Source organism: Ctenopharyngodon idella, chromosome 16 (genome assembly GCF_019924925.1).
Source record: "Ctenopharyngodon idella isolate HZGC_01 chromosome 16, HZGC01, whole genome shotgun sequence".
In the NCBI taxonomy this organism is placed as follows: Eukaryota; Metazoa; Chordata; class Actinopteri; order Cypriniformes; family Xenocyprididae; genus Ctenopharyngodon; species Ctenopharyngodon idella.
Genome location: NC_067235.1, coordinates 26899416 through 26915299, shown reverse-complemented (window position 1 = coordinate 26915299; position 15884 = coordinate 26899416). Strand labels below are relative to the sequence as shown.

General features: G+C 33.2%; 1 protein-coding gene across 1 annotated transcript in view; it reads right to left on the bottom strand.

The window, feature by feature from the left end:
- Nucleotides 1-2319: 2319 nt before the first annotated feature.
- si:dkey-246i14.3 (ephrin A4) overlaps nt 2320-15884 on the bottom strand; it is a 57200-nt gene continuing 43635 nt past the window's right edge. The window contains exons 3-5 of the mRNA XM_051866777.1: nt 13085-13153; nt 5489-5515; nt 2320-4085 (exon numbers count right to left, since the gene is read on the bottom strand). Coding sequence (XP_051722737.1) covers nt 3988-4085; nt 5489-5515; nt 13085-13153 — 194 coding nt within the window. The 3' untranslated portion in view covers nt 2320-3987. The remainder of the gene's footprint in view (nt 4086-5488; nt 5516-13084; nt 13154-15884) is intronic.

The window sequence follows — 15884 nt, the reverse complement described above, 5'->3', positions numbered from 1 at the left end:
TTGGAAGCTCGTATTTACGATAATTCTGAGAGCATGTGAAGGCAGCATTAATGACAGAATTTTCATTTTTGGGTGAAATAACCCTTTAAGAAAGTATATGAAATATAAGTGCAGAAGCAATGAATCCTGTTCTGTATTTGTAGCATGATCTCTTTGATAAAATATAGTTTGCTATAAACCTTAAATGCATACCTCGGGTCTTTGTAGTGACCCGGGACGTCATTCACTACCCTCCTCCTCATTCATTTTTTAAAGTTAGGCATTAACCTTCTTAGTATTCCTTAATCAATTAAAAAAAAAAAAAAAACAATTATAAAAGAATGCCTGTTTGCCTGTCCCGTTTGATTTTTGTAAAAATTATAGGGTCACTAACAACCTGAGGTGTGTAACACTATAAGTATATTTTTTCTGCACAACAATAATTGAATCTTTGATGACTGAATAAGTGCAATTCAACTTTATTCCACAATGTAGCAAAGTCTGATACGCAATGATGAAGTGACGTTTCACTCATAGTTACCGCAGGCAGAAAACAAAAGAATAGGAAGTATCATCAGCAAAGCTTGAAATTCAGCTCAGCGATTTACTCTAGAGCAAGTACTGAATGCAATCAAATATTAGTGACACTGTCACTAGATGGTGGATCTGGTGAAGAAGCTGACAGCGATCAAAATATTGATTTTGAAGATGCTGAATATGATAGCTTTGAGAATATGTTTGAGATATGAGCCAGATGCTGAATGTACTGGGAAATGAGCTCTGATGAGGAGGCTCTGATAAAGGTGACAAAATATGCTTTATTTTATTCTTGTGTAATTGTTACTCTAATATCAGGAAAGTTTTAATATTATCGCAACAGGTAGAGATCCATCCGTGAAATAACATATCATTTGAAATTAATATGCTCATGATATTAATAAACATTATGGAGCTGCATGATCTACACACAACATACACTTTCAGTACACTGATATTTTTTTTTATAACAGTTTAACACTGTTTATAAAAGAAAGGTTTAGTAATAAAGATGTGAGGACCTAACTCCAAAGAGTGGCTTTTCATGTCCCAGGACCTCATTCCACCCAAAGGTATGCATTTAGGGATAACGAAGCAACGCTGAAGAATTTACTACTAATTTTATAGATTAACAGTTTGCTTCCATGATGATGATAGCCAGTTACACTATTAAATTTGTAATTTTTGACCTTTTACTTAAAGATACCTTTACTACTTGCATATTATGACTGGGTAAAACACTGCCTGGGGTCTTGACACTGTTTTTGCTTTCTGGTGGCACTCGTGAGGAATGATTCATGGTGACTCAACACACACACCTTCTCTTCTCTGGGACTGTCCATATGAACAGTTTCGTCAATAGAGTTTCTGTGGCTCAGTGTGGAACAGATGCCATCTAGAGGAGACAAACACTTCCTGATATGCACTGCATGTTTTTGAATTGTAATATAATTACAATATTGCATTTTTAAGGTATAAATATATAACATATTAAAACTGAAATTAATATGCTCCCTTAAACAATTAAAAAATATTTCATTCTTATCTAACAAAATTATGAGAATTATTTAAATTCTTAAAAAAATACAAATACAGGTTGCTACACGATTGAAAAAAAAAAAAAAAAAAAAAAAACTAAACTAAAAATAAACAGTAGATGATTTTCCTAAATTAATTATCATATCACTGGCTCATATTACTGGCTCCAGATTCATCTTCAAATAAATATAAAACTGAAATGTACACTCTAAAAAACAGAGACTGATATTTGAAAAGCATTATTTATTTCTTCAGCTCATTTTGCCGTAGAAAAATGGCTATGACAAAAGTTCTTCACAGAAGATGCTCACCACTTCACAAAAATGTGAAACATTCAAATTACAAAGAAACATCATTCCTACATACCATGTAAAACAAAGAAACAAAATCTGTAAACTGATTGTTCTGTTTTGGCAAACCTTATTGAAAATTTGAAATTAACATAAAACATCAGAAATTACAAAGACCCAAATACCCAGGTGAAAAAAAAGTACATTTCAATAATGTACTTAAAGTGCTCTATTTTTGTTCACTAATTTTGTACTTAAGATTATCTTAATATACTAAAAATTCTTCTTTAGTACTTAAGAACATCTAAGTGTACTCAACTATACTATTTTGAGACAACATGAAATATGAACTAAAATGTGCTTTTAATATACTATCTCTGTATTTAAAAAATAAATATTTAGTTACCACTTGTAGTACACTATGGGTTCAAATGTACTATAAGTGGTAACTAAATATTTATTTTTTAAATACAGAGATAGTATATTAAAAGCACATTTTAGTTCATATTTCATGTTGTCTCAAAATAGTATAGTTGAGTACACTTAGATGTTCTTAAGATTATCTTAAGAAGTACTAAAGAAGAATTTTTAGTATATTAAGTACAAAATTAGTGCACGAAAATAAGTACATTATAGAAATGTACTTTTTTTCACCTGGTATATGTATTAAGTTCTGGAACTTAAGGGGGCAAATTTGCTTCACTAGAACTGAACTGGAAGTTTAAAAATATTAATTCTAAACAATTATTTAAAATACAAAGTAACAAATAAACCAAAAAATATGCATTTGAAAAATATTTAAATAGAAACATTTTCTGTTTTACTTATTTTGGGCTATTTTTGTTGATCTCCTTAAATATGTTATCCTGAATTAATACTAATAATTCACTGTTCAAATTAAAAGTTTAGTAAATAAAATATCCCCCCCCCCTCCCCTCAAAAAAAAAAAAAAAAAAAAAAAAGATACAAATGGTTAAACAAAAAAATGAAACAATACTCCGCATATTCACTATAATTAATGCATTATTTCAGACTAACTGCAAAAAAAAAAAAGATCCTTTCTCTCTCTCTCTCTCTCTTTTTTTTTTTTTTTTGTTGCATATTTCCTCAAGTTCAAAATGAACACTTTCATTATATATAATTCACATACCCACAAATACTTATGTGAGCAGGGGGAGGAAGAAGAGAAGTGATCATGTTGTCTGAACCTAAATAAGTGCCCAATGAATCATCCAACTGCTTTCACACTTCACAGAGAGTTAAGAAACATGCAGACCAATCAGAAGAGTCCATACTGAGTGGCGATTGACCATACACGCCCCACAAAAGTTGAACAGGAAGTAGTTCTTTTGTTTCCTGTGTTTTCCTTGTGTCACTCAGTCAGCATAGACCGGTGTGAGAATGAATCGCACATGATTCCGAACATAAATTCAAAAGAAATTCAAGATACAAAAAATCCAGGACATTCCAGGTAATTCTACAGTTCTGCCAGTTCTGCATAAAGTCAATACAGCAAATTCATTTTTAAATGCTGTGATCTGGCTTTGGCTTCAATGTATTCTTTTTTTTCCTTTTTTTTTTTTAATAAGATTTTTAAAAAAAAGTACAAAAAATATTTTTTTCCAGCTAATGATTATTGGATATGTTAGTGATCATGTATGAATGGTCACTCTGTCCCTGATCTTTCACTCAGTAGTACAAACAGCAGGACCGGGAGCTTCATCCTCCTCTTCGTCTTTGGCTCAGTTTGTTGTACAGTAGGACAGAGGGGGGAGCGAAGGCTTGTAAAGGAATGTCTGACTCTTAAGGACAGATGGATTAAAAGAAAATGAACAGTAAGATAAGCTCTTTGAAGGTAGATTAGTGTCGCTCCGTTACAGAGTGAACTTTTATCAGAGCAGACAGCAGTAAGGAGCCACTGTGAGTGGACGGAGAGACTGCCAGAAAGGAAACTGAGGGATGGAGATTAATAGCGTGACAAAAGTGACAGCAAAAGAGTATGGGAAAGAGAGAGTCTCTCTCTGTGTGTTTGTGTGTAATCCACAGACATAGAACAAGCATTTACTGTAATGCAAACTGTTATGGAGGAATATATGCTGCAACAGAGCATTTGTTTTTAGGTTTTCTGCTTTAAGAAGAGATATTAGAGGAAATAATGCAAGAGGAGAGGGATGAGGAGGAGAGAAAGTCGTCCGACTGTCACAGAATGGACAGCTCTGCTTTGTGATGGTCTCTCTGTGGCTGTAATAATCAGAAAAAGTAAACAGACAAAAATATAAATGTACACAAGCATGTATACATAAATAAACATAAAAACACATACATATTTGGGATGCATGATATATCAGCAACAAATCCCCAAATCTAAGGTTTTATAAACCTATCTGTATCGACCCATGTTGGATTTTTAATTGTTTTTGCCTATTTTAGCATTCACATCCTTTTGCACAGGGGTGAGGAACATCTGGCCCCTTTTATGGCTCTTAACACCATTCAAGAATGCAGTTTTATATGTCTAAAAAATAGAATTGATTCTGTTTATGGTCATAAAAAAATATAGAAATTAATTAAATAATACACACACAAAAATATAATAAAATTTTTCAAATTATAATTAGATTTTCCCTGGTGTGTCATCTTAATTCATTACACACTTGAAATGGTTACTGGCAAGAAAAAAAATGGTGGATGAGGGTTTTTCATGAAAAAAAAAAAAAAAAAAAAAAAAAAAAAAAAATGGATAAATGGTAAAACATTAAATGTTGACCATATGTTTTATAGATGTTTTTGAGATATATATATATATATATATACACACACACACACACACACACACACACATATACACACACAGTAAAAAAAGTAAGTTACCTGGTTGCCTTAAAATTTGAGTTCATTGAAATTAAAATTTTGAGTTAATACAATGAAGGCGATTGGTTTAATCAATAGAAATTCAAAATATTATGTTACATATTTTGAACTACATTAATTATCTAATTTGATTTGACAAAAGAAAAAATGTTATGATAATGTAAAAAAAAATGTTTTTACAGTCTGTATCTATCTATCTATCTATCTATCTATCTACAAAAAAATTATTAAATTGTGTGTATATATTTAGAATTTTTGTTTTCTATTTTTTGTAATATATTTGACATTTTTAGTGATACAGTCAAACCAAAAATTATTCAGACATTTTTGATATTTTTTTATATATTTTTACTAGTGGGTGTAGGACACTATAGTTCATTTATGTAAGTGAGGATAGCAAAATATTATACCCAAAAATTCTTCATACAGTGGACTACCAGTAAAATTGATAAAAATTTGGAACCAAAAATTATTCAGACGCTCAAGTGTTATCTGACATAATTAAGATAATTTTTTTCTGACACAGTTTAACTCTGAGATCTTGTCATATTTTATTACCATTTGTTTTTTTAAATATAGTGAATAAACTGTATTAATGAATGAAATGTTCAAGGTGTCTGAATTTTGGTTTGACTGTATAGAATACTTTTATTTATATAGATTATAAACATAGATTTATATATAATGTATATAGCCTATTTGTTTTTGATGTGTAATTTTATACAATGAATCAAAGGACTTTAGAAGTAAGGTGTATGGCAATAAACACTAACCTTCTTGTCTTGATGATCCAGCTGTTGCTAGAGGATATAAAGAGAGGAAGGGAGAAAGAGAGAGAGAGACATGTCAGGTGTTAGCTCTTTCTAAAGTTTTTTTTTTTTTTAATAACTACAACTTGGAACATCATTCTTGAAAACAAATGATGAGAAAAGCGCACATAGAGACACGTTTACCATTACTCAGGCAGAAACATACTGAAAAATTACTAACGGCTGCGCAACCCAAAATACACCCTCAATGCAAATTCTCTTAAAGGTCGCACACAGAAAGATAGCGAAAAAAATGAAGGTGGAAGGAGATGAAAGATTCTGCAAGAAACAAAAAAGTGGACTGAGAGGATGAACAAGAGAAAGAACCGTGGAAAAAGGAAAGATTTAGAGGGGGAAAAGGAGCAAGAGATACAAGACTGAACAGAGAAGGGCCACAAAAGCAACAAAGATAGAGTGATGGAGCGAAACACAGGAGAAGACAGAGGAGAGAAAAGACGAGAGGAGGAAGTGTGAGAAAAGCAGAGGGAGAACGCACAGGGAAGGCGAGAGCCTGAAAGAAGGTCAGACGGCAAAAGGAAAGAGACGAAAGTGGGAAGGAGGGAGGGAGTTTGTGTCTGAGTGTCACTCTCTCAACAGGGGGTCAGACTGAGAAACATAATGGAGAAAAGATGAATGGAGAGAGAGAAAGAGAGAGACATGCGGAGATATCGCAGATGTGGAGGAATGTACAGTGTAGTACACTCAACAGGAGCAGAAATGTGTTGGCTAAAACTATAGAACAAGTAGAAAGTAGAAGACAAGTGTACAAAACAAATGGGTAGAAGACATAATATTAACTTTTTAAAAAATATTAACATGGTTTTAACAAGATTTAAAGTGGTATAGGTTCTGTGCATGTTTACATTTCAGATTTTAAAACACATTTTTGTCTTTACTAGTTCATTTTAAAATGGACAAATGATAATAATAAAAAAAGGTTTAAAAGTACAATTATTCCACGTACTCTCTCAATTAATCTGGTCATACAAACTGCATGTATAATAATTAAAAATATTTGGAAAAATGTTTTACAATGTTTTAGATGAAGTAGCATCACACTACAGGACGTCAATTTTTCAAAAGCATTTCATGTCAGCTAATTGGCTGCTCGTTAAACAAAATCAAGGTAACATACACTAGTTTAAGTTAGTTTAACTTTAACCCATCATTGACCAAACAGAGAGATAAAATCCTTCATGAAATATTTCATTCAAAAATAGCTTCCTCTGATAAAGACAGTCAAGGAATTAGACAAAAGATGGATAAAAGGAACCTGCCTTAATAGAAAAAAGACTAGCAATGAACATCAAAACAATAGAAACAAATAAAATCAAGTCATAGTAAATTGTAAGTGAAGTAAAAAATGTAACAATATTTATAAACATATATATCACATATAAATGTATATCAGGTAACATGCATCATGTTCTTTGTATACAATTTTTCCACATGTCTCTTTCCATATAAATCAAATCTTAGAATGCTGGAAAGCATGAAGAAAGATTTTCAAATTAATTTGATGACTAAACTAATTTACATGGCAAGTGCATTAAAAAAAGAAACAACAGAAAGGAGTCAATCAGTAATTGTTTTGACCAAAAAATAAATGAATTATTTTTTTGTTTTTTACAAAACACATTAAACAGTGCAAATTGATTTTGAAAGGCAGAGTGGAATCTCAATTAAACCATGTTTACATATGACAATATACAATAATAATATTAATTAAATCTAATAAAACAATGTATATAATGAGTATAAAATAAAAATAAACAAATACAAAATATGTTCATTTATAAGTTAATGGTAAATTTAGGAGCATAAAGAAGACCTTAATCAGGCATTAAACAAAACTAGGATGATTAAGAAATTATATTTTTATGAACATTTTCTTATATTTTATAATTACTATTATAAAGTGTACATAAAAGTGTTTTATGCCAGTATGTGCATCATTTTTAACAGAAGAGGAACCTAAAATTTAAACTAAAAAGAGAAAAAGGGAGAAAAGATAATTATAGTCTTGAAGGAAAAATATATTATTTGGACAAAACTATTTATTTTCCTCTCTTACTGAAATTAAATAAAATGTTTGCTTCAACAAAATGGCAGTTTTTTGTTTTCAATCACAAAATGGCTGCAGTTGCGCTTTCCTTGCATAAAACATGGCTGCCATGGTATGATGCAGAGAACGACCAGGAAAAGGATGCGAGAGATGGAAAACAGATGAGAGGGAGAAAAAAAGAAAAAGAAGGCTTCCCTGCTTCATTCATTTCTTCAATTTTACACTTTACACGTTCTGGCAAAACGGAAAACATAGCTGACCTTCCGAAAACGTAACCGTATTTTTTCTTGTTTATATTTTCCGAACAAACGCTCACTGCAGGGAAAAACTACACTTGTGTAAAGGCACCGAATTAGTGTTTTTTTTTTCTTTGCGCTTTGGAAAAAGCTCTGGTGAATGACAAAACTAACAAGGCGAGAGAGGTGAATAAAAGGGGGAGGACGAGGTATCCACTGAGGTGGGCAGTGCAAAACGGACAGAGTTTCGGGTTTTTAAAACAATTAAAAAGATTGAAAAACAGACAGAAACTGGAAAAGGAAATGGTGTGCTCACAGCAGGACCGAGTGAGTTAAAAAGAGTAGAAAAAGACAGGGATCAATTAGAGAGAAAGTAGAACTGACTGAAATGGTTTTTCACAGCGGGAGAGAGAAGGACTGAGTAAGACGCTGAATGAGGGAGAGGAGGGGAAAAAAACAACAGCAGAATTAATGTTTTGACAAGTTGCCCCGAGTAAGTGCAGGGAGCGGAGCAAAGTGAATAGGATGAAAGACGAGGGCACCCAGGAGCTGTTTTCCACGAGACGCCGCTCCATCAAGACAGAATATTGGCGAGTTTGTTGTTTTGGTTGCACTTTTATGATCTCAGCGCTGTTTCTTGCCACCAAAATCCAGGTATAAACATCATAAAGCTTTTTTATTATGAGCACTGATGCATTTTGATATATATTCGAGCGAGGGGATGGATTTAACTGCGACACAGCGGCAGCTTTTGAGGATCCTTCGAGCATGAGACTGCTGCTGTTCTGGGGGAAACATTTCACTGTTACACACCATGAACAACAGAATCCGTCATGGTCTATAATGAGCGCTACATTCAGTTCTTTTCTATATATGAATAATTCACAGACATAGCAAGCAAATAAAAAGCTTATTTTACAGAGTTAACCAACCTTCTAAAAGACAGTATGTCCCATTTGTTGTTGTGACACGACTCCCTCTGGTATTACTGATCTCTGTGCTGTCCTTAGCTTGTTCTGTTTCCCCATGAGCCTGGTCATTAAGGCTCAAATGACCTAGTGAAACGAGCTCTGCTTAATTAAACTTTAAATACAGCTAGCTGCTGGTGCCGCGTGACTGAGATTTAGCTCCGGCTGCGGTTGTAGTGTTATTTTCCACGGCTCTGGTTCTGAGGCTAACGCTCCTGGGTCTGACAGAACCCTCAGTCGAACACAGACTGTCAGATAAAAGACCTGCCACAGGAAGGAACCGAAGTCGGTTTGTGGCAATACCAGGAGGAACAAACACCAGCTGTGCAAAACATGCCCTGGCGCAAAGTCCCGTCACCCACTTCTCCTTTCATTCGTCTTTACATACAAATGATCAGAGGGAAAATGTTGTAAAGGTGTGCAAGAAGGTATGCGGAAAAGACGGAAGGGCTGAAAGTGAAAAGTGGTGGAGAATGCGGATATATCTGAAAGCAAATTAGGATAATAAGTGCAGATATTATTTTTAAAGGTTAATTTTAGGCTTATAGAAAAGAAAGCTTAAATGGGTCAATGACGTGACGGGTCATTTTTTTGTCCAAAGGCCTTAATAATAATAAAAAAAAGAAAGATATGACATCCAAAGTATGTAAGGTAGTACAACTAGATCTCTTTTATTAAATCCAAAAGGTTTTAATTATATTTTACTACATATAAAGGTATATTAAAGATTTTGAAGTGTCAAAAGGTCATTCAGTTTAACCGTCCAAAGGCCAATACAGCCATTTCATTTGTGATTAAAATATCTTAAAATGTAATAAATGTATATTTTTTTTATTCTGGCATAATTTTATAGCATCATATATCAACATAGTGCAAAATGGTATTAAAATTGTGTAAAAGTCGTTCCTTTGTTATGAGAAAGAATGTCTGGAAAAATTCATTTTATTGATGTCATTCGGAGTAACCAATATAAAGGGACCATTTTGGATCAAGTCATGCAGTCAATATCCAGTGACAGGATGTGACATCATTCAGACACCTGCAAAGGACCACATGGTTGTGAAGCAAAGTAACTAACTCTCTCTTTAACTGTTTGAGAAATTCATGTTTTCACTTGCTCATACGCACGTCCCGAAACATCAGGTCATTCGGTACAACCGTTATAAAACATGGAATATTTTAAAAACTTGTACTAAATATAAAATGTTTGATTGTAATTCTGCTAGCTAGCTAGCAAGCTAACTAGATAGCTAGCTAGATATCAACCTGTTAGCATTGTTTGAAAATATCGTCATTCGGTGTAACCAAAAGTGTCATTAGGTAAAACCAAAATTTTGGTTAAACCAAATTACTTTTTTGATGACAAATTTTGTCCATCTTGTAAAAAATGACAAAAGCAGTGTTAATTGATTAAAAAAAAAAAAAAAAAAAAAAAAACACAATCTCATTGTTATTTCTTAATAAAACTTCAAAATTAATTATATCTCAATTATGTTTTTTTTTTGTTTTGTTTTTTTGACACTTTTAAAAACCTTATTCGTCAATGACCCAAATATATTTTAGCTGATATCAGGAAGGGTTGACAAAAATGGAAAAATAAAATGAACAAAAAATTGCTAAATTTAAATGAACACTTATTTTAGACAACAGAGATAAAATGGTGTTGAAATTCTGGCCGATACAGATAAGTAGATAATTTTTTATTTTGTTTTTTTGAATTTATACTACATTGTTAAAAAAAAGATTCAAACACATAATAAAAACTAAAACAAGTAGTTTGTATACAAGTGAATACATGAAGACTGTATGAAATATGCTGTAGGAAAAAAAAAAAAAAAAACAAACAAAAAAAAAACATACTGCTCATAATAATAAGAGTGACCCAAAATCAATTAATGCTGAAAAAATTATATAAATATATTTTATTATATTACATTACATAATATTATAGAAAATTATATATTATTATACAATATAATAACATATCCCTATTGAACCTAGTTAAAATCAGTTAAAAAAAGCGGACACAAGAAAGAATACTTATGTTAATCGGCCAATCAATCACAGTTGTCAAACAAAATGCTTAAGAATTGTCACATATATATGTATAAATATAAATAAATGTGTCTATAACTATTCAGGACCATGATGCAATGGACAGATGGAATAGAAGATGAGCAGAATTCCAGAAACGGACAGGATTTGAAGAGAGATCAAACTCAGTGAAAGTGTAGTGGATAAGACTGATTAGTTTTGCTCTGGTAACGACAGATCATAAAAATGAGGGAGGGGAGGAAAAGACTAAAAGAAACAGAGTGGGGAAGATTAGTGCCACTCCAGGAAAGACTAAACACAAGGAGGAGAAAAAAAAAAAAGTAGGGAGGGAGAATCAGGGATGCTACAGTTTAGTCTGGATTAGTTTCGGTCAAAGAACAGAAAAAGAGGGAAAAAGATAGAGAGGAAGGGAAAGAGAGAGGGATAAAAGAGATGGAGCATCTGAAGCGAGAGCATGAGAAAAGGAAAATGTGCAAAGACGAGGAAGAAAAGTTGTCATTCCATGCATTCAGTAGAGCATCTTCCATGGATAAAGTAAATGTTAGTCAGAATGAATGAAGAACCCTTGCCTCTTCAAAACAACAAAAAACTCTATCTTCTCTTATCAAATATTTGCTCCTAAAATAACTAACATCCACCTCAGATCATTCTCTGCTACAGATGTTTCACATACAAATATTTCAAATCAATTGCACAAGCATTTTCTGCCCCAACCGCAAACTAGAAACTAGATATTACTCAGTGAAGGTTACACAACACTCAGAATTTAGAAAAGCATCTCCTTAAAGACTTCAAGAATTTGATTTCACAACAGAGTTTCTGTTTGATTTACTTTTTGTGGAACAAATGCAATGATTTCCCACTTAACTGAGCAACTGAGAAATTTAAATACAGTGCTACTGATCTCCAGTCAAACTAACCAGTAAGAAACATAAAACATTTTTATAGCTGAATTATTACAGATGGTACCATGAAAAGTTAGAGAAACTGTGAGAGGCCAGAAGGCAGGTTTGGGGCCAGGGCAGGACTTAGATATTGGGTTAGACAGCTTCTGAGTTGGTGTGCGTGTCTGTGCATGTGTGTGAAGCAGGAGGTGGAATTGGGTCGGACGGCTTACGGACTGGGCTGCCATTCCCACTCTTACTGGGCGGCATTCCCTGCTGATCCCGCATCAACCAAGCCGAGCGGAAGGTCAACATAACTGCAGGGGTCTGAGAGCCAGCCTTGCTCGACGCACAGGACACGCACACACAGTAAACACACATGAGCTTTCACACATCATCTTATAACAAAAGGAAAAGGAAAAAAAGCAGTGTGTATTTTTTAAAATTATTATAAATTTTTGAAATAGGAATTTGTACGTATATTTATGTAAATTTCAATTGTTATTTTATTAATATATAGACCGTTTTTATTTATATATATATATATATATATATATATATATATATATATATATATATATATATATATATATATATATATAAACAGTTAACATATACATTTTAATTTAAATAATAATAATTTAAATCATATTTTAAAAAAAATGCTTTGAAACTGGCAATTTGTATTTATATTTTTGTCAATTTTTGTTTTTTATAAACATTCTGTGTTGTGCGTATATAAAAAATCCAATCATTTAAAAAAAAAAATATATATATATATTATCTACAAAATATTTGAATTTCAAAAACATTGTTTTATTATAACAAATGTTTATTATATCATTATCGTGATAATACCATATTATCATTGTCATTATTGCTTATTATTATTAGTATCACTACTACATAGTATGTTTTTTGCATATAGCAAAATATATGTATATACATGAATAAAAAAGTACAAATTTCTCATTTTAAAATAATTATTTTAAAAATAATTATGTTATTTCCCAACAACAGAAGGCGACTTGTATACAGCAACACAATTACGACATTAATTTTCCCATTTTATTCTGCACTTAAAACACTGTGGCTGAGAAAGAAAGAATAAAATGACCAGGGAAAGGGGGAATGCATTAGCAGAAGAGGGGAAAATTGGAAGAGGAGGACAAATCTGCAGAAGGTAGGCAGGGAGAAGGAGGGAAAGCGAGAGAGCGGTTGCGTGCAGAGAGCGGGGCATGTCTGATTGCGTGAGAGGGTGTGTGTGGGGGGGTGACATGCTTTTTTTCCAAGGAAAAAAGTGTGGACGAAAAGAAAAAAAAACTAGGGGATGAAGAGAGGACTGTACTTACTCGGTGGACAGCACACAGTGACTCGTAGTTTCATACAGGGGAGAGGGGGTCCATCGTCTGTGGATAGTGCTGGAAGAAAAGAGACGGAGAGAGAGAGTAAAATAGGAGACTGATGTCTTTGACACTGGGAAAGAGAAATCTAAATTTGTTGCCACCAAATCGATGCTTTAGACTGCTCGCACAAAACACAAATACACATATAACCCTGGGCCATAAAAAGACTGCTTGACTCTGATGGAATGGCTAATCCATTAACGCAAGCAGGAGCTGTAACAGGCTTGTTAATGCTGAGCTCGGCAGGACCGACTGTGAGCCGTTCCACAAATGATGGACACTGATGCAGTCAGATGGGCTCTGTGCAAACATTCACACTTCATAAACTTACATGATTACACCGTTACAACATTATTTACACACCTGGAGGTCATATTTGCTTTCAGCTCATCTCCTAAGTGTGATCCAAGCATTACCTCATATACTCGTTTTGAAGAAAATGACACAACATTGTTGAATCAAACTGCTCAAACACAGGCTAACATTTCCTTAGTGGGAAAAAAAGTTGATGTTCTGACTATGAAACATTTTGAATGTTGGTGATAATGTGTGTAATTTACATCAGACTACACTTTTGCTTTGTTGTTTACTGTAAATTAAAGGTTCTCAGAGTTTTTTAAAGCCTTTTAGGAAGTCGGTTTCTAGCATATAATGATATTAATTTACGGCAATCCCGAAACTGTAGCTTGTTAAGCTACTCATTTAAAGTAGTTCAACTGCAGTCAAAGAAGCTTTTTGAAAAAGTAGTTCAAAATGCAGTGCGCCCCAACACTGAATCTGAAAAAAAAAAAGGCCTCAAAGTTTTAAGATTGAATTTTGATGTCATTTGATGTCAATTCTTTAACTCAGTTTTCATCGAATTGGAGCAAAGTTGAGCTGAACCTTTCTGACAGATCAGAAGAGACTCAATTTCAGTCATAACACAATTTTGACAAAATGTGTAGTTACTGCATTTTGAATAAATTTAAGATATTTTTATATCTTTTTTCAGACAGCAGTATTCATCTGACAAAAATATTCATGATTCCAATTAGGGCAACAGCATTACACCGCATCAGTTTCCTCTAAGAATTACCAATAACTCTACAAAAAATATAATAATAGTCACCATAATTTATACTTATATAATTTATAACATAATAACCCCAACTAAATACTATATATTTTTTGTAAAATATTGTATAATAATTTTGTATAATATTATATACTGTATAATATATAACAAAAGAAAATAACTTCCTAACAACGGCAAAACATAGCCGTTGTAATATCTAAATTTATTGGTATTGGTAATTTATTGGTGATTTCAACAGCCACCTCAAGACGTCCATCTAAATGTCAAATAAAACAGCTTCTATTAGGCTACTTGTGAGTTTTTATCTTAACAGATTTGGCAAAAATATAATTAATTTTTACCTAAAAGGAAGAAAAGATTACTCACTGCACCTTTAAAATGATGACTCTTACTGCTAGAGCATGCTGCTATGTTAATGTGAAGAAGGGTAAGTCTAACTTGTACACACAGACAGAATTTATGTACATGAACATGTATACACACACACACACATGTATACACACACATGAATAAACACCCTGAAACACAGCGTGTGCCCTATAATGCCATGCATACCTCATTAGCATCAGGCCATGTTATAACAGCTATAAAGCCATCATGAATCTCTTCCCAGAAACCGAGCAGCAAGTCTGAGGTAGACACGCTTAAATTCAGGCTTGAGTGGGTCTGCCGTTTTAAAGAGCGTCTCTGGCTCCACATTTAATCATAACCATAAATCCATAACAGCCATTTCAGTAACACACGCCACAGCAGCGGCCATTTTCATCTAGTAGAGAGGCTTTTAACCGAACGTCTAACAACCGCAGATACATCCATTTAGCATGCGCAGTAATTTCACATTGACGATAATGAGAACGGCTGACTCCAGCGGGGCTGTATGTGTGTGTGGTGTGTGTGGTTTGTGTTTTGGTTTTCTAAACCCCATATGCATTTATGCCATACCTTAATGGGTATGTGTTCATGGCATTAGAACTCTGGATTTCAAAGCAAAAGTCTGAGACCACTAGTGAAAGGGCTACTCTTTTTCTAATTTAAGGCTTTTTTGTTTTTCTTCAAAAATTATATTACCAGCATAGAAATTTAAAGGCACAATATGTAATTTTAACCACTAAAGGTTTCTTATTCAAAACAAAGGCGTAGCTTGATGACGCCTTGATTTCGCAGAATCACGGGAGATGTTGTCTTCACGTCTACAGCCGGTGGAAAACAATTCGACGAGACTCAAGCAGAAATCATATTAATGGATGAGCTAATGTATTAAAGATTTATTAACATTACTGTAGTATGAAGCAGGGTGTGGCTGAAAACCTTTGGAGCGGAACGAGGCCACTGAAGCGATTGCTAATGAGACAAGCGTCATAATGCTGAATTTTGAAATTTGTCATAATGCTACTCTGCGCATTCGCTCGACAGCTACTATGAGACACTTGCTGCACACTGCAGTAAGGTAGATCAATATTAGGCATGGTAAAACATGGTACTCAAGGTAAATCAAGAAAACGAGATTTAAACAATAAGACTTACTGTGTTGAGCTATATAACATGATTAGATTTTTGTCGATGAATGTATCCAAACAGTTGCTCACCTGTCTAATAACACACAAAATATATTAAAGCATCTTTGGTGTTTCCATGGTTTCTACAAAATAAAAATCGTGGATATGATGTCAT